An 18814-nucleotide genomic window follows, 5' to 3' on the forward strand; every position below is an offset into this window, starting at 1 on the left:
TTGTAATAGCCCTGTATAAAGGGTCAAATACAGTTGGAAGCCGGCCGGTGTGGCCGAGCGGTTCTAGGCGCTTCAGTCTGGAACCGCGCATCCGCTACGGTCGCAGGTTCGAATCCTGCCTCGGGCATGGATGTGTGTGATGTCCTTAGGTTCGTTAGTTTTAGGTAGTTCTAAGATCTAGGGGACTGATGACCTCAGATGTTGAGTCCCATAGTGCTCAGAGCCATTTGAACCATTTGAACAGTTGGAAGCGGTGTATGTGTCAAATATAGGTTTCAGATTACTTGAACGGTCAGCACAAAACAGGAACGAGAATGCTGAGCTTCAATAGACGAAGTTCAAGAATATTGTACACTACGTCTTAGATAGATATGCGCCGAGCAAAGTTCTGAGGAATGAGGAATACCCGTCACGGATCGATAGCCGTGCTAGAAAGCTGCTCCAAAAGCAAAGAGATCTTCACTGCAAATTTAAATGTACCGAAAGCCTTACAGGTAAACAATAAGTGAACCATACTAAAATTAGGGTAAGAAGAGACATGCGTGAAGCGTTCGACTAATTTGGAAGTTACTATCGAATTGACAGTAAATCGAAAGAAGTTATGGTTTTACGTTAAATCAGCACTGTAAATGGATACAATCCATCTGTCCAAACAGTCTTTGACCATAATGGCATCCAAACGGAGGGTGATAGAAAGAAGGCTGAAATATTAAACACCTTTTTTTCCAAAACAGTTTCACTGAGGAATGTAGTACCATGATTCTTTCTTGAAATTGTCTCACAAACCTCAAAATGGCAGCTATTGAAACAAATGACCACAGGATAGAAAATCACTCAACAGAGGAATGCCAGTGGGCCTGATGGAATACGGATACCATTTCACGTAAAATATACGAGATAACTTGCTCCTGTTCTCGCTGCAGTGTACCGTAGGTCGCTGGAGGAGCAGAGCGTTCCTAGTGACTGGAAAATCAGCACAGGTCATTCTCGTTGTCAGGGAGGTTCGTTGAACAGACGGGCAAAACAGTGGGCCCTTCATCTCTGTAGAATTTTAGAAGATGTTTACTGCTCCAGTATTGTGAAACTACTGAAGACCGAAAATTCCCTCTCTGGGAATAAATATGGGTCCAGAAAAAAGTATGAAATCCAGCACGTTCGCCGGTGTCAGAGTTGATGCAGTGTTCGTTGATTTTCGCAAGACTGTTCAGCGCTGTCGCCTAATGAACCAAATATGAGGCCAATTGTGTGACGATTTGTGTGACTAGACTGAAAAGTTTCTAGCAAACAGAACACAACATGCCATTCTCAATGGAGAGAATACCTCAAGCGCGAAAGTAAGGCCAGCATACCCCAAGGGAGAGTTATAACACAATATTTATAAACCACTTAGAGTTCTATGAGGCTTTTCGTGAGATGATGCTACACACAGAGAAGTCGCAATGCTAGAAAATTGTACCGATTTACAAGAAGACATGCAGATGATTTATGCTTGTTGCATTTGACACTCACGTAGACAAACGTAACGTATTGCGTATAAAAGGCGAAAGATCCTTTATTTTACGATTACACTATTGTTTAACAATCACTGGAAGGAGCCATGAAGTATCCAGGGATATACGTAGGGAACGATTTAAAGAGGAACGACCACATTAAACTAATCGTATGTAAGGCCGATGTCAGATTGAGGTTTACTGCAAGAATCCTCAAGAAGTGTAGTCCACATACAAAGGATGCAATTTACAAACGCTTTGTTCAACCAGTACTTGAATACTGCTTGTCTGGGATTCGTACCAGACAGGACTGATCGAGCACTTGAAGAAGATCCCAAGAACAACACCGCCCTTAATTACACGTTCATTCAGCACGCACGAAATCGTCACGGACGCTCAGACAACTCTAGCGGCAGACGCTACGACAGACGCGCTCTCCACCACCTTGTGGTTTACTGATAAAACTCCTACAGGTTACGTTCCTAGAAGAACCAGCCAGTACGTTGCTTACTCCTATGTACATCTGGAGGGATGACTACGAACGTAAGATTAGAGATTCGAGCCCGGGCGGAGGCTTACCATCAGATATTCTTCCTGCGAACCATTCTTGACTGGAATACGAAACGAGGAAATAAAAGCGGTATAAAAAGTAGTCTCTCTATGTCTCTTTACGTCTTTTCGTCCCACACAGGGTATCAAGTAAATAAAAATATAATCGCAAATGTGAATGGGTCTACATCTACACCTGCATCTCCACTCCTCAGGCTACCTCATGGTGTGTGGCGGAGTGTACTCTTTGTACAACTGTCATTTCCCCCTTGTACTGTTCCAGTCGCGAATGGTTCATGGGGAGAACGACTGTTGTAAGCTTCGGCGTGAGCTTCACAGCCTTTACGCAAGATATACATAGGAAGGGGTAGTACACTTTGTAGAAACGTGCGATCTCGGAATTTTAACAGTAAACCATACGATAATGCACAACACTCTCTTAATTTGGATGAACGTCTCCGCTAATCTTCCGGAGCTAATGAAATGAACCCGTCTGTGACGAAAAGCGCTTTTCTTCTATGGATCTGCTCTGCAATGGGTGCCAGACTGACTAGCAATGTTCAACATCGGTCTAACAAAAGTTTTGTATGCTAGTTACGGATTAAACCATTACGATAAAGATTCGTCGCGTACTGATGAACCTAAATCTGGAAGCGAATTTTAGTTGCTATCTTTATCAGAGGAGTTAATAATTTACTGAAGATGGTGTCAACGGTTGAAAACATGTAGAAGTTAAACGAGCGCCTTTTCGCTCGTGTATGGTAAAAAATACAGTGGAACCCGCCGTTTGGACGGTGGGGGTTCTGTCGTGATAGGAAACCAGTGTGGCAAAAAGAATACGGACAGTCACTATGGCCCAGCGAGTTGGCCTCACACCTTCGTCCTCCTTAATATAGCGCTATTTTTCAAAGCGGAAGCTTACCGGAATGTGGTGCTAGGCAGCTCTTAAAAAATGTGGCCGCCGCATTCTGTTTGCCACTCAGACCAGAAAAGGTCAGTCCATCTCCATTCCGTTTGGGCTCCGGCACAGAGCAGCAGCTACAGCTTCGTCACAGTTCGCGACCACATCTTGTTATAGACATATACAGTTTAACTGTTCATTTCTTTGAACATGACATAGCAATATTGTTGGATTTACTGTTGTTTCGTTCGCTTGGTGAGCGTGACGAGCTGAAACTTCGATTACAAACCAACGGCACCAGCCATTCAGTAGGGTTTATCAAGCCTCCTCTCCTACTCCCCCCCCCCCCCCCCCCCCCCCGTTTTTATAATCTTGATTTTCTCTTCTCATGGTCCGGCACTCTCTCTCCGATTCCATCTCAGTTGTTTACGTCGAGATTTCATTCTCTGTGTCCTTGTTTCATTGTGTATAGTCAGTGAAGGCTGCCATTGGCTTAATAGCGTTCCATTCTGATTTCAGAATAAATCTCTGTGTATATTTGTCTTAAATCTTTTAACTACTAGTGTTGGTGAAACCACATTTCCTCAGAATCCAGACATATCCGGAATCCCCTGCCATTAGGAACACTGCTGACTCATTCGGTCGAATTTTTTATTAGAAATCAACCTAAAATCTTAAGTAACATTTAACTGGTCCGCGAACTGGTTCAAGTTATTTTTATTTAGGCAATCTGGGCCTGCGAAATCTGTGCTAGATTCCAAGGCTTTGGTGGCGCAGCACGCATCTGCAGCTATACATTTCACGTCGCTCATTCCTACGCTGCCATTTTTTCATTTCCTGTCAATCTCATTTTTAGGCGTTTGTAATACCTTCTGCGCGATTCATTTGCTGCTTTTTGTATTTTCTCCTTCGTCAGATAAATTCAATATCTAGCGTGTTTCCCAAGAATTTCTACTGGGTCTTGCCCTTTCCATGTTACCTCTCAAAGCTATGTGATCGACCTCTAATGTATTTCTTTCTCCTGCTTCAGTCACTGGTTGCCTAATCCTCACTCTGAAACTCTCAATAACCTCCGGTTTCTCTCTATGTATCTTTGTCATATCTTCTTCATTCCCTACCTTTCTACAGTTTCTTCAGTTTTAATCTATAGTTCAAAACCGATTAATTATGGTGAGTGTCCAGGTCTGGTCTCGAATTCTCCGTCTTCCCATCATCTAATCTATCTGAACCGTCTAGTGACCCTACGTATCTTTCATGTACACAAACTTCTTTTATGATTCTTAAACTAATTACTAGCAGTTGTTAAATTATCATCCAAGCAAATTTCCACCAAGCGGCTCCCCATCTCATTCATCTTCCCCAGCGCATGTCTTCCTACCCACTCTTCCCTCTCGTCTTTTTCCTGTTATCGATTTCCAGCTCCCATCATTAAATTTCATTCATCACCTGCGGATCTAGTCCGCTAAAGGCGTAAAAAATTGTACTTGTTTAGTGGGTGTTGGCTTCGTGTCTACCTTGGGTACGATATTGCGTTCACTACGCTGTCCGTACCAGCTTAATCGCGTTCTTATTATCTCATTCACTATCAGATCTGTTGATGAATTACCCTTATTTCTTTTCTGTTGATAAGCTTGTACTGACTAGACCAGAAGGCTTGTACCTTTTACCACAGCACTCCACGAATTATCACTATATCCAACTTCAACTCATCCATCTTCTTCTTCAGATTCTCCGACCTTCCTACCGAGTTAAAGAATCCAACATTCCACACGTCGACCCGTAGAACACCAATTTCATTTCTCCTGAAGACAATTTTCCGCTCAGGGGTGTGAATAGGGACTATTTTATCTCTGGGATATTTTACCAAACAGGACGCTGTCATCATAATAGCATACAGTAGAGCTGCGTGTCTCGGGAAATATAACGGCTGCAGTTACTCACTGCGTTCAGACGATCGCAGAAATATTACAACCCCCGATCTGTCAAACACCTAGACTATTGCCGCTGCAAATACTGAAACGGCTGCTGTTCCTTTTTAGGCACTCTATGTTTTTCTGACCTCTCTACAGATACGCCTCTGATGTCGTTGCATCTACAGTGTGGTTATCTGTATCTTAGAGGCACGCCAATCACTACAGTTGGGAAGGGTCCATGTATCTGTGGGGAGTATCGAATAATTACTTCTCTGATAATCCACTCCAGTAGGTGTAGAAGAATCTTATTGCTTGTTCCAGTGTCTGCGTAAGTGATAGCCCTTTGCAGAATGAGACGACCTCAGCCTCTTGATGCCTTTGACATGAAGATGTGTCCAGAGTCCTAATTTTGAACTGGCTGCGTAGAAACGTGTGTCACTCAGTTTGCCGACCGACAGTGACCACTCATTTCCTTTCGAGCTTTTTGGACACAACTATAATAACCTAATTTCTCCGAGAACATAAGTGATTATGAAATATACTGGAAATATAATGTGATGACCCCATGCATCATTCACATTGTTCTCTATACACAAGTGTGTTTAAACGTATACCTAAACAAACTTATGCATAAACAAACTCTAAAACTTAGCTTTGGCGTCCTGTGATTTTCCTAACATTACTTTAGGCGAATAAAAGGCCATGGCCAATTACGAATGCCATTACTGTTCCACGCGATATTGTATACTGTGACCGTCGACGTTGGGCTCAAAATTTCTTTCCACCTGTGAGCAGTCATGCAACTTATTTGAACATTATCGAGTATTTGTAGCAAGTTTTAATGCTTATAATTCGTTCAGATTACTGCTGCCATTATTAACTGTTACCTGTCGCTGCACTCACATATCAGTAGTTTTGCTATGATGAGTGATGGCGAGTGAGCAAGCTGTTGTCCACGCAATAACGTCAGCTGCCCCCATGTGTGTGACAATTCGGGTAATGGTTGCTCGTGACGTCCACCTGCCCACTCTGTCCCGCCCCTGCACACCTCAGGTTTCAAGCTGCCACTGTATCAAATTTCATCGAAATCGGTTCAGCGTGTAAACGTAGCAGACGCAGTTACTCTTTCATTCAATAATATTGGCATCGAAGCGCGGATTAAAGACGTTGGCGATTGTATTAGAATTGTATTCATTGAACTGAACCGTATTATGTTAAGTATGTCAAGTAATAAAAGGATTTCCACAAACAAGTAAAAGTTCAACACTCAAAGAGGAAATAACTTTTTCAAAGTGTAAATGTGTTTCCTTAATTTGTGTTACATTCAATGCACTGTCACTGAGTTAAAGATAAACTAATAGCGCCACCTATTCGTTCTTTGGTTTACTACGAAACTAACTGTACCTTCTGTCTGTTCTCCGTTCTTTGGTGTACTACGCCATGATCATCGTGTCACTGAGGTGGACTTCTGAATTACTAATATGGGGACCTTGAGATCGCGGAAACTCAGTTCAGGATGGGACTTCGCAGGTAAGAAGTGTACCTAAAGGGAGTCCACCATGAAAGTTGTAAAGCACACTAGCCAGAAGATTCCGAGAAAACGGGCTCCAAAGTTTTACATGTAGCGCGTCTATAGGACGCTTCACACACGACGGCAGCCCAGCGCAATGGCTACGCCTGCAGCGACCGCGCTTGCCTTGTGGGCGCTTCAGGTTCGACACTGCTTTTGGATAACTTTTTATTTTCCTTTTTAATTGTTTAAATATTGTAACAACTTTTAAATGAAGTTAATGACTTAATATCCATTAACCCTCGCAATACCGAGAGAGGGATACTTTATGCCCAACTTTTGAAAATACTGAAATCTACTCAGGTACCTTATTTTTTAAAATTTTGTAATAAATGATTATTGTTTTTAATGAATTTTTTATCCATATTCTCTGACTGTTTCACATTTTTCGTTTTAGCTTAATCGAAAATATAAGTTTAAGGGAAGTGATCATAAAGTCTTCCAAGTAAAAAACTAGTTCCTCAAATTTACAACAAGTATTTTTAATCTCTCCACAGTTTATAATATCGTTAGATTTGCAATAACTTTTTAAAGGGGATAGGAAGTCAAAAAATAAAAAATTCTATTTTCAAAATTATGCCTATTTTGTAGTGCACATCATCCTGAATTGTTCGATGTATAAAACATACACATTTGAGGGATTATAAGGCACGTTATTTGGTCTTAAGTTTACCAAGTTGCAGCCCCACTCCCCTTTGCACAGCATTCTTCTGTCATTCGTAAGTGAAGAATATCATCACAGGAATTCTCTACCAACTGCTGTAATGGAAGCGATAAAACCCGTATTAAGGGCCCTTGCAAACAAAAACTTACTGAAGAACTGTCTTTATGGCGGTACCCAAAGCCCAAATGAAAGTTTTAACCACTGTGTATGGGAAAGATTGCCAAAAACCATTTTTTTGGGTAGAAATGCACTTGTTATTGGCGTTTATAATGCAGTTTCATGTTGTAATAATCTTGTGCAAAGCAGGAAATGTATTTTAGAGAAAAGGGGAATTAAGCTCGGAGTGAACTGCATCATAGCTTTGTATGCGATAGGCACAGAGCGTGAAGTGAAAGCAGATAAATCATTTTTGGAGGTGATAAAATCAAGATGAGCGCACGATATGAATGTAAAAAGAAAGAAAACTGGTTTAGAAAATGAAAGAGAACCTGCTTATGGTACTGGACAGTTCTAAAAGAATGCCAAATACAAGCAGAAACTTTAACAGCCATTTTCCACAAAACACAAATTTCTGTACTTAGGTACGTGTAACATCCAAAATATCCTATTACTTTCAAACTTGGTATACCTGTTTAACACAAACTCATTAATGCAAAATGCAAAATGCAAAATTTTCCAATTCTATTAAAAACTGTGGTAAAAATTTAGGTAATTAACTATAAAATTTGAGTATTATCTATACATGAAATTTAAAATGTAACAGCTCTTTTATTTTTTCATAACTTAAATAAATTCTAGGGTTTCATACGCCTGTATCCTGTGCAAAATTCATCGATGAATCTCTCTTACTTATGAAGAAAAGTATACCTATAGCAACAAATGCAGTCAATAGTAAGTGAAAAATAATGACATTTCACATACAGAAAAAAGTTTATTTTGGTATGTTTTTAACCTCCATTGCTATGAGTGTGAATCCTGAATCCTTCCTGGTCATGCTGACAAAGTTTCATGAATTTATTTGTATTAGTATAGACAGTGAAAATTAAAATGTCCTGTGGTGCCTCTACTGTTCCAAGTCGGCCATTTTGACGTCCTACCCCCTTAAGACAATAGTAATTAAAGCTGTAATTTACCTCCACCAAAAAAAAACATTTGAAATTATTGTGAACTTTTTAAAAATAAAATATCATTTGTAATTAACGTTTATGTTATTAGCTGCAACAATCATTACATAAAATCCTTATGATTTCATTGATAATATTTTAGGTTATTAACTTTGTTTAAAAGCTGCCATAATTTTTAAAACAATTAAAAAAGAACAAAGTTGACATTCCGAGATTGAATCGAAGCTGGGGTGTCCACGTGGCAAGCGAGTCCGCTACGGACGTAGCCATTTCGCAGTGGTGCCATAGTATATAAAGTGACCAGTACATTAGCTGCACGTGAAACCCTAGAGCTGGCTAGTGTGCTTTACAAATTTTATGGGTGGACATCCTTGAGGTGTACTACTAAACTGTGAAGTCCCATCCCGAACTAAATTTCCGAGACCGTTGGACATATGGATAAAATTTTAGTTAGGACCTTTTTTTTCTGTTCCGATATTAATGAAAAAGAGTTCATATGTTGTCCCAAACTACGATCCAGCTATCTGTGAAAACCCCGAGAAAAATCGTCTTTTAGTTTTGTTTTGGAGATTAGCGAGTTTAAAATTTTAGTTAGGACCTTTTTTTCGTGTTCCGATATTAATGAAAAAGAGTTCATATGTTGTCCCAAACTACGATCCAGCTATCTGTGAAAACCCCGAGAAAAATCGTCTTTTAGTTTTGTTCTGGAGATTAGCGAGTTCAAACAGACACCAGGTAAAACTTTAAATTACAATATCTTTTTTTTCGTGATCCGATTTTGATCTAATAAAGCCCGAATGCTGCCACGAGCTACGCTCAAGCTACATGTGAAACCCCCATGGAAATTGCTGTAGTAAATTTGGAGATTGGCGTGGTGAGACAGACAAACAGTGGCGATGGTATTACACTTTTCTTCCGGGAATTAGTATAGACTGACGACATTGTATACGCTAAATGCTGTACAGCGCGGTATTTGATATGGACGATAGAAAACGTTCATAATTTCTCTTTAGAGCGAGCAAGGATAGTGCAATCGGTAGTTCACTGACTGCGAAAGGCGGGGAAATATATTTCAATTAACTATACACGCAATTTTCGATTCACTGTGCACGAAAGACATTTCATTAATTCACGAGTTATATGTGCAGATTCCACGACTGAATGCACCTGTGTGGCACGCTAAAGGAGGATCAACAAATTTTTCCATTACTCTGACTTACATCTCACGTTCTGAAAGTGTCTAATACTTAGAAATAGGAACAAGTTCCCTTCGGGAAAGGCACGCAGATATACTTCTGCACTCAAAACACATGAGTTGATCTTCTTGAATTTTTTAGAGGGTAGCCGCGTCAGTAATGAGTATGAATATGGCCAATTTGTTGTACCCAGTTCTTGATCCTGAGTTTCCTTTCCTGCTATGTTTTCTTTTTTCTTTTTTTTTTCTTTTTGCAAGTGTTAACAAAATTTTATATCCGAAACAGTTTCTTGAATCTTCCTACATGTACTTTTCTTGTGTTGCATCATACGTTAATTAATTTGCCCTGAATCTTAACATTTCACTTAAATCAGCAAATAAAATTTGTTTCCTTCAACATGTCAGAAGTTTATCTGATATCATACTGTTCACTGCGGCACGAAAGATTGATTCTCGATTTCTGTGCGTCGGTGCCCAGGATTATTCTTAAGAGTACAAAAAAAAATGGTTCAAATGGCTTTAAGCACTATGGGACTTAACATCTGAGGTCATCAGTCCCCTAGACTTAGAACTACTTAAACCTAACTAACCTAAGGACATCACATACAGCCGTGCCCGAGGCAGGATTCGAACCTGCGAACGTAACAGCAGCGCGGATCCGGACTGAAGCGCCTAGAACCGCTCGGCCACCGCGGCCGGCTAAGAGTAAAGTGTCTAAAATTTATCATAAGGTTTACGATATTCAGCAGTCAGTAAATATATTCCTCGCACAATATGATAACGAAAGAATATCCTCAATTGTCCAATTCCACTTTCATCAGATCACCTATCAACCGCATCCGACAAGAATAGTCTGCCGACGTACATTGACTACCCAGAACATTATGACGAACGACCTACTGTCCATAGAAACTCGTCCTGCCTCACCTGGAAAGAAATGGCTCCTAATGAGGAACAAGCACGATGCATATAGTAATAGTGGAGTGTATAATGGGGAAAACACGCGACATATTTGAGTTTGACCGAGGGCAGACTGTGATTGCCCGGAGGTTCGGCGTGAGGATTTCGGAAACGGCACGACTTGTCGGGTGTTCGAGGAGTGCTGTGCTGATTGTCTTCAACAGGTGGCGAAACCGAGGTGAAACCACATATAGACATCGTGGGGTCAGGCGACCACCCCTCAACCCGTCGTTACAGATGTCGGACGTCGTAAGCTGGGAAGATTGGTTAGACAGGACAGGCGGCGAACTGTGGCGGAACTAACATCAGACTTTCATGCTGGGCACAGCACAGTATAAGTGTGTCTGAATACACAGGGCACCCAAAACTCCTAAAGATGGACCACCGCAGCCGCCGACCCTTGAATACGCCAACATTAACACAACGACATCAGCAACTACGACTGAAATGGGCACGGGCCCATCAGCACTGGACGTTGGCTCAGTGGCAGAGCATTGCATGGTCTGATGAATCCCGATACCTTCTTCATCTTACCGATAGGAGTGTGAGAATTCTTCGTCTTCCAGGGAAATTGCTTCTTCTCACCTGCACTGCGGGACGAAGATAAGCTGGTGGCGGCTCCATTATGCTTAGGGGAACATTTTCACGGGCATCCATGAGTCCAGTGAAGTTGGTGCAAGGCACCATGACGGCCAAGGAGTACTACTCTACAGGTAGTTGCAGACAATGTACACCCCTTCATGACGACCGTGTTTCTCTACGGCAATGGCGTTTTTCAACAGGATAATGCGCCATGTCACAAGACCAGGAAGTGATTGAGTGGTTCGAGGGACACAGTGGTGAGTTTCAGTTGATGCCCTGGCCACCCAACTCACCAGATCTGAAACCTATCGAATACATGTGGAATGTGAATGAACGTGTCGTCAGAGCTCATCGCCCCCTCCACGGAATTTAGATGACTTGTGCTCCATGACCTCCAAGGCCTCATTGCTTCCACGAAACGACGCGTCGTCGCTGTTATCAGTGCCGAAGGTGGACATACCGGCTATTAGGTAGCTGGTCATAATGTTCTGGCTGATCAGTGATTGAGGGTGAAACATAGAAATGTTAGGGAATGGATTATTCAAAGTACTGGAATATATCGGTCTAGACAAGCCTTTTTCATTCGATATGTTCCTAGTGCTGCAAGTTTATTTATTTGAAAAGTAAAGGGCTTAAAATCTCAATTGAAGATCTCAAGGAAAGAAAGAATTAACTTAGATGCATATGCTGTGTACCTCTTTTATTGACAGATATTTATTTTAACACTAAAAGAGGTACATGGGAGGTTTAGGTTTCCTAGATATTTAGTAGCTTAGTCAGCATCATAAGCCACAGTTTGCAATACTTTTGGTCTAACTTAGAAACTAATTGAAGTGATGTTATAAATTACAATTCAACTGTAATTTTGAAGATTTTCGAATTTTTTATTTTGTTTTTCGTTTATGAAACGGGGAACAGCGTTTTGAATATATCAGGAAAACAAAATTATTTCTCCATGTCTTATACCAGATACTTCAACCATTCGTTGATAGCATTAAAACTGACATATATGCCGATAAAATTGAACAAATCACGTTCTAATCTCGAATTACATGTTAATTCAAAATAAACAGGAAATGGCGATACAGTGATTTCATATTTCTTTCGCAGCATGAGAATTGGCTCTGACATAGCGCCCATTGCTTTTCCTTTTTGATATGATTCAACCCAAGAAGACATGTAATATTTCGGGCCTGAATAATCATTACAGTTCATGTTCGAGTTTTAGAAAGTGCTACAAGTGCGACACACCCCCTCTTCTTATGTTGTTTGTAATTTTATGGCATGAGCAGACGTATGGTTTATACTTTTATCTATACATACATCGCTGTGCCCTCAAGTCTTGTGAGAATATTAAGTTCAAGATAATATAGAGATTATGGCTATCTTGTCTTGCGTGGAAAATTCCTCCAAGCGAGATAGATTTTACAGTGATAACATTCATCACACATTAATTGCTGTTTTCGAATAAGATGTTATCTGCCGTTGGGTGTTCCGAAGACAGTGATTACAGGAAATGCCAGAAATAATTACATGAAGAAAATTCAAGTAAAAGGGCGTGTTTATGCACTAAGCATTGATCAAACAAAAGATTCTGGTCTAGTGTCAACAGACGTTCCCGAAGTATCTACAAATAAAAATCGAAAGAACTGAAATACTAAGAGTTTCTAGCATGATATTTTTCACTCTATTCGAAGCCATTGAACAACCATGATCAATTTACTTCTTGCAGCGAAATGGATCAAATTTCCTGTCAGACTCAAATAATACCTCTGTGCTTACACTCACAAACATATTGCACCAACGATCAGGATTTGAACCGTAAGATACAATCTCTTATATTATTAGTAAGAAATAAGAATCTGGAGGCTGTCCGGAGAATATAAAGAAATTCAAATTAAATATTGCTATTTCGTGTCCGTTTACTGAATCAGAGGATATGATTCGCTTAAAGCTGTATTTGCTGTGCTGGCAAAGAAAACTAACGTTTCTTCTACAATGACTGGAAGAAATAATTTGTGTGTAGAAGAAATCAGTTGTGTGTAGTTATTTTATCTTTAGACTCAGTTAAAAAAATAATATAATAATACTGCTTGTTTTCCTTTTCACCCGCCAGGGCAGCCGTGCTTCCTCTACTCGGGTAGGCGCGCCGGCCCCGAATCGAATCTGCCTGACGGATTAACGACGAGGCCTGGTGTGCCGGCCAGCCTGGATGTGATTTTTAGGCGGTTTTCCACATCCTGCTAGGTGAATACCGGGCTGATCCCCAAGTTCCGCCTCAGTTCCACGTGTCGCAGACATTTGCAACACGTCTGCACTATTTCGCGATTTACGCTAGATGCAGACAGTTGGGGTACACTGAATCCGTCCTGGGGGGTTTGGGATGGCGGCAGGAAGGGCATCCGGTCATCCCTAAAACTAACATTGCCATATCCGATGTCACCACGCCGACCCTGCGATCGCTGCGGGACGGATCGCTGCGTAAGCGAAAGAAAGAAAGAAAGAAAAGAAAGAAACTGCTTGTTTTCCTTTTTTCACTTATCTTCTTTCAGAATATCTTTTTAATTCTCCCCATTCTTCTTTGTAAATACCGGCGTATTCTCCTGGCAGCTGTAATTGCGCTTACTTTCTACTCATTTTATATAACTGACAAATTATTTTAATTTAAAATTAGTTGCCGACGCTCTGAATGTCTCTGAGATACTAAAACGACGACACCTACTAAATTTCATTTGTTTCCTCGACCAGTAATGTTTCACAATACCGTGAAGCTATTTGCATATGCGGGTATACCTACATTACAAAAATAACTTGTAGTGCATGGTACAAACATTTTTCGTTGTATGTATGTGAAGATTTATACATGAGCCCTGAGATAATCAGTAATTATATGCCTATTTGCATATAAACTATAGACCTATCACTCATCAGAAAGTACTGTACAAGACATTTTCAAAAATAATTAATAACTGCAGACCAAATAGTATTGGATTTTACTCAGATGAATCAACGAACTTGTAGAAATGGGTATAACACAAGGGACCACTTACTTGTAAAGAATGAAATTACAGAGCGGTGCAACCACCTTACGTGGAATTTCAGGACGCTATTGACTCAACGAATTCTGTAGCATAGCTAATATCTACATATATAATCCGCAAGCCACCATAGGGTGCAGGACTGAAAGTACCTTGTACCAGAACTAGTCCCATCTGCAAAAGCAACTCGCTATATGCTTCCTTCCGAGCCCCGATTTCTCTTGTCTTCGCGGTCCTTACAAGAGATGTATGTAAGTGGCTGTAGAATCGTACTGTAATTAATCGTAAATGCTAGTTTTCTAATCATTCTGGCCAGCCGCGGTGGCCGAGCGGTTCTATGCGCTTCAGTCCGGAACCGCGCGACTGCTACGGTCGCAGGTTCGAATCCTGCCTCGGGCATGGATGTGTGTGATGTCCTTAGGTTAGTTAGGTTTAAGGAGTTCTAAGGTATAGGGGACTGATGACCTCAGATGTTAAGTTCCATAGTGCTCAGAGCCATTTGAACCATTCTAATCATTCTCAATAGTGTTTTTCGAAAAAAACTTCCGTCCAGGGATTCCCATTTCAGTTCACTCAGCTTTTCCGTATCGCTCACGTTTTTATTGAACAGACCGTGACAGATATAATAGCGTGCGTCTGAGCTGCTTTAATTTGTTCCTTTAATGTGAGCTGGCGGCAATCGGAAGTACTAGAACAGAGCAGCTTCTGTAACAGTGTGCTTGGTTGACAGCTCTCTTGTCCCCCCCCCCCCCCCCTTTTCTCTCTCTCTCTCGCTTCTCTAGGCCCTATTATTGATCAGGAAATCTGGGGCAGCCCGCATAGTTAACAGGTTTATTCTGGCACACTAACCATCAGACAGATCCATCGCTCTTGTTCTGTTCACTATGTTGCAATCATCATGAACTGCCAGCACCGGAGGTCGGACACCAACCCCAACCCCAGGAAAAATAAAAAAAAATGTAAGTTAGGGCATTATCCTACTAGTTGTTACCCGATTATTTCGCTGTAATTTATTACTCAAATTTGTGGATATGCATAAGGTAATAATTGTTATGATTTAAAGTCCTCGAAAATAGTCGGTGCCGGACGAATCCAATTGACTCGCCAAGTTCAATATCAATGCCCCTTACATGTCCTCCACTTGTCCAAACTGCAAATCACAGTTTTATGGAGGGGGGGATGGGAGAGCTAATCACATCAGCCTATCCCGTGGGCTTCAGACAGCAGCTCTGGGCTGCAGTTGACCTGCTTATGTCCTAGAGATGGTGTTACAAGCCACAGTTCACTTCCAACCTCACTGCTACAATAACGCATCTTCTTAACTCATACTGCACTGAATAGTACAGTAAAACTTAATTCAAGCCGTTCATAAAATTATGAAATGTGAGTAAAGCCTTACTTTATCAATTGTTTGCCTAGCTGTTTGTCTAGGTGGGCAGAATGGCATTTTCTTCTTCCTGTAGTGACACTGATCTGTCCCAGACTCACCCTTCTTGCTAGACATATTGCCGTATCTTATGTCTCCTCAGCAGGCTGTCAGACAAGGGAAGCTCACAGGCGTTCGTGTTTTGTGGAATAATACTTCCGTCAATTAGTGATACTTGGAGTAGTGTAAAAATAAAAAACTCCGAGACCAAAGATAGTATTCGGTTATTTCGAATACGTCAGTCATTTTGCTGAACATATTAGGATGTTTTGTGGAAACCAAGAAAGAATATTGTCCTCAGAGAAAATAAGTCTGTCAAAATGCTAGTAATTTGTAATCTCGGTTATTACGAAGAGCCTGTGAACGAGTATCTCGAAAACGGCGAAGCCAGTCGAATGTTCACGTGCTACTGTCGTGAGCATCTATGGCATCTATGAAAAGAGGTAGAAGGACAGTGAAACTACCACTACGCGCTAAATGATTGGACGACCACGACTCTTCACAGAACGTGGGATTCTGAGGCTTGTCTGTTCTGTAAAGTAGGATAGATGGTGATCTCCCGAAAGAGCACAACGCTGGAACACGCACAAGTGTTTCGGAGTATAACGTTTACCCTACATTGCTGAATATGGACCTCCGCAACAGAGCACCCTAAATGTTCACAATGTTCACAAAGACGTCGTCAATTACGATTGTAGTGATCATGGGACCATCGTGATTCGACCGTCGATCAATGGAAATGTGTCGGCTCTACATTAGGCCGCTGGTCGTCTCCACAAACACCGTCATCGAGGTGAACGACGCAAGCTGGTAGTAGTAGTATTAAGCTATGGGAGACATTCTACTGCGCTTGCGTGAGACTTGCGGTAGTAATCGAAGACACTCTGACAGCTGAGAACCACCTGCATCCCTTCCCGATAGCGATGTCATCTTTCAGCGGCGCAACTGTCCGTGTCTGGGTGCCAGAACCGTGCTACAAAGGTTCGAGGAGCGTTACAGTGAACTCGCGTTGATGTCTCGGCGACCAAATTCGCCTGATGTAGACCTTATGGTACCCATCGGATCTCTACTACGCCCCATCCCCGCTTACGCAAATCAGCGGCCCGTTATTTTCGCGAATTTCACGACCTGTGCGAAGATATCTACTGCCATATACCTTCACAAATTTTCAACATACTGTCGGATCCCTTATACGCAGAATCAGTTACGTATTTCGTTCAAAAGAAGGACAAATAAGTTATCAAGCAGGTGGTCATAATGTTTGGGCTCGTCAGTGTATTTCCAAACGTATTTAGGTGGTAATTGGTTTTTGTAGTGGTTCTACTCAATTAGCTATTACTTACTTAGTACTGGTGTATATTAGAGTAATAATGTAACAGATAAGCTATTAAATAAATACTGACAAGGTTTTCTCGATAGCAACGCTTTTAAATTTTGATAGAACTTTTCTTCCTAGGTAACCAAACCATATTGTTACTTGGAACATGATTCCACATCCGGAAAAACCTTATTTTTCCGGCGTAATTTTTGTAATTTCAGAAAAAGACTTCAGTACACAAAAGTGTATGCCATCATTTAGAAATGGGGTAAGAAAGTACATTAAACTTCTATTAAAGGACTGGATGGAGGCTGAAGCCCGAAATGTGTTCCAAGGTATAAAACTCCCCTACTACTGAGCCTATCTAATCCTAATCCTGTTCCGATTCTATGGGGCACACCGCATTTCTTTTTCGTTTCCTTTCCGTATCGACAAGTATTACGCACTGCCTTCTCTTCATAAAACATTCACCAAGACAGTTATTTAACAATGGGAATTCCAAGATTAAATGTTCAAATGGCTCTAAGCACTGTGGGACTTAACATCGGAAGTTATCAGTCCCCTATACTTAGAACTACTTAAACCTAACTAAGGACATCACACACACCCATGCCCGAGGCAGGATTCGAACCTGCGACCGTAGCAGCAGCGCGATTCCAGGTTGAAGCGTCTAGAACCGCTCGGCCACAGCGGCCGGCCTAAGATGAAATAACAACAGTATTATCGAAAGGGTAGGTTGCTGCTCACCTTATGGAGGAGACGATTAGTAGTTGACAGGCACAACGAAAAGACTGCTACAGAGATAAGCTTTCGGAAAAAGGCCTTGTTCCACAGTAGAAAACACACACAAGCACAACCTAAACACACGTGGCCACTGTCTCTCGACAGTGTGGTTTTCAGCAGACAAAGCAGTACAGTGTCGAGCGTCTTCCGGTAATCTAACAAATTAAGAGACTATATACTTGGAAACTAACTGCTTTCATTTGTTGCCAACACTTGTTACCTAATTTCTTGCTTTGTGAAACTCTTGAAGCAATCACATATATCTTGAAGCTCACAATGGGAAAAAATAAAGGAATGGCGGTGGTATCGTGAGCACTTGTAGCGTTAGATAAAAGGGACTAGTTAACCAATATTTTATTATGAAGCTACTGTGGAGCAACACATTTCCAATTACTGTTGTCGAGAGTATCACCTGTGTCGATCCAGCTTAAGTTCTACTCACCGTATCCAAGTCAGCATCCTCATTGTATTCGAGCGTCTGCACAAGGGGTCGACGGTAAGGGACCGCCCGGTAAGGGACCGCCCCTTCCGCAGCTATCACTAGGACCAGCACCAGTAAAGCGGCAGACTTCATGGTCTCTGATCCTGTGCCACCTCTGCCTCTGTGCCCGCGCCGCCCCCCATATTTAAGTACTTGCTGCTTTATCTGCCATCTGATACCGAATGCTTCTTGAAACGGTTCTCGTCAACAACGGCTGTGATTGCAATATTCGAGAGCTGATCAAGGTCGACTAATAGCAATCTTCAGGTGACAATAACATCATTCATATAGTTTTCAAATGTACAAGGCGATTAAAGTGCAGCTACTCATAGATGTCCAGTGTTGAATGTAATTATCGTATGACAGCTAATCTTGGTAGATGTGGTGTCACCGCCAGACACCACACTTGCTAGGTGGTAGCCTTTAAATCGGCCGCGGTCCGTTAGTATACGTCGGACCCGCGTGTCGCCACTGTCAGTGATTGCAGACCGAGCGCCGTCACACGGCAGGTCTAGAGAGACTTCCTAGCACTCGCCCCAGTTGTACAGCCGACTTTGCTAGCGATGGTTCACTGACAAATTACGCTTTCATTTGCCGAGACGATAGTTAGCATAGCTTTCAGCTACGTCATTTGCTACGACCTAGCAAGGCGCCATTATCAATTGCTATTTATCTTGTGATGTATGTACCGTCAGACCGATGTTGACCAATTATGGATTAAAGTAAAGTATTCCAGAAGCTACGTACTATTTTTGCTGCTATAAAGACCTTGTCCTGTTCCAGACCTCACGCCATCCTGCGTGAGCTTAAACGCGTGCCC

The 18814-nt window shown here is 41.6% G+C and overlaps 1 protein-coding gene across 1 annotated transcript in view; it reads right to left on the reverse strand.

The window, feature by feature from the left end:
• LOC124622387 (lipase 3-like) overlaps positions 1-18099 on the reverse strand; it is a 64203-nt gene extending 46104 nt beyond the window's left edge. Inside the window, exon 1 of the mRNA XM_047148076.1 lies at positions 17956-18099. Coding sequence (XP_047004032.1) covers positions 17956-18087 — 132 coding nt within the window. The 5' untranslated portion in view covers positions 18088-18099. The remainder of the gene's footprint in view (positions 1-17955) is intronic.
• Positions 18100-18814: the final 715 nt, after the last annotated feature.

The sequence above is a fragment of the Schistocerca americana genome, chromosome 7 (genome assembly GCF_021461395.2).
Source record: "Schistocerca americana isolate TAMUIC-IGC-003095 chromosome 7, iqSchAmer2.1, whole genome shotgun sequence".
NCBI lineage: Eukaryota > Metazoa > Arthropoda > Insecta > Orthoptera > Acrididae > Schistocerca > Schistocerca americana.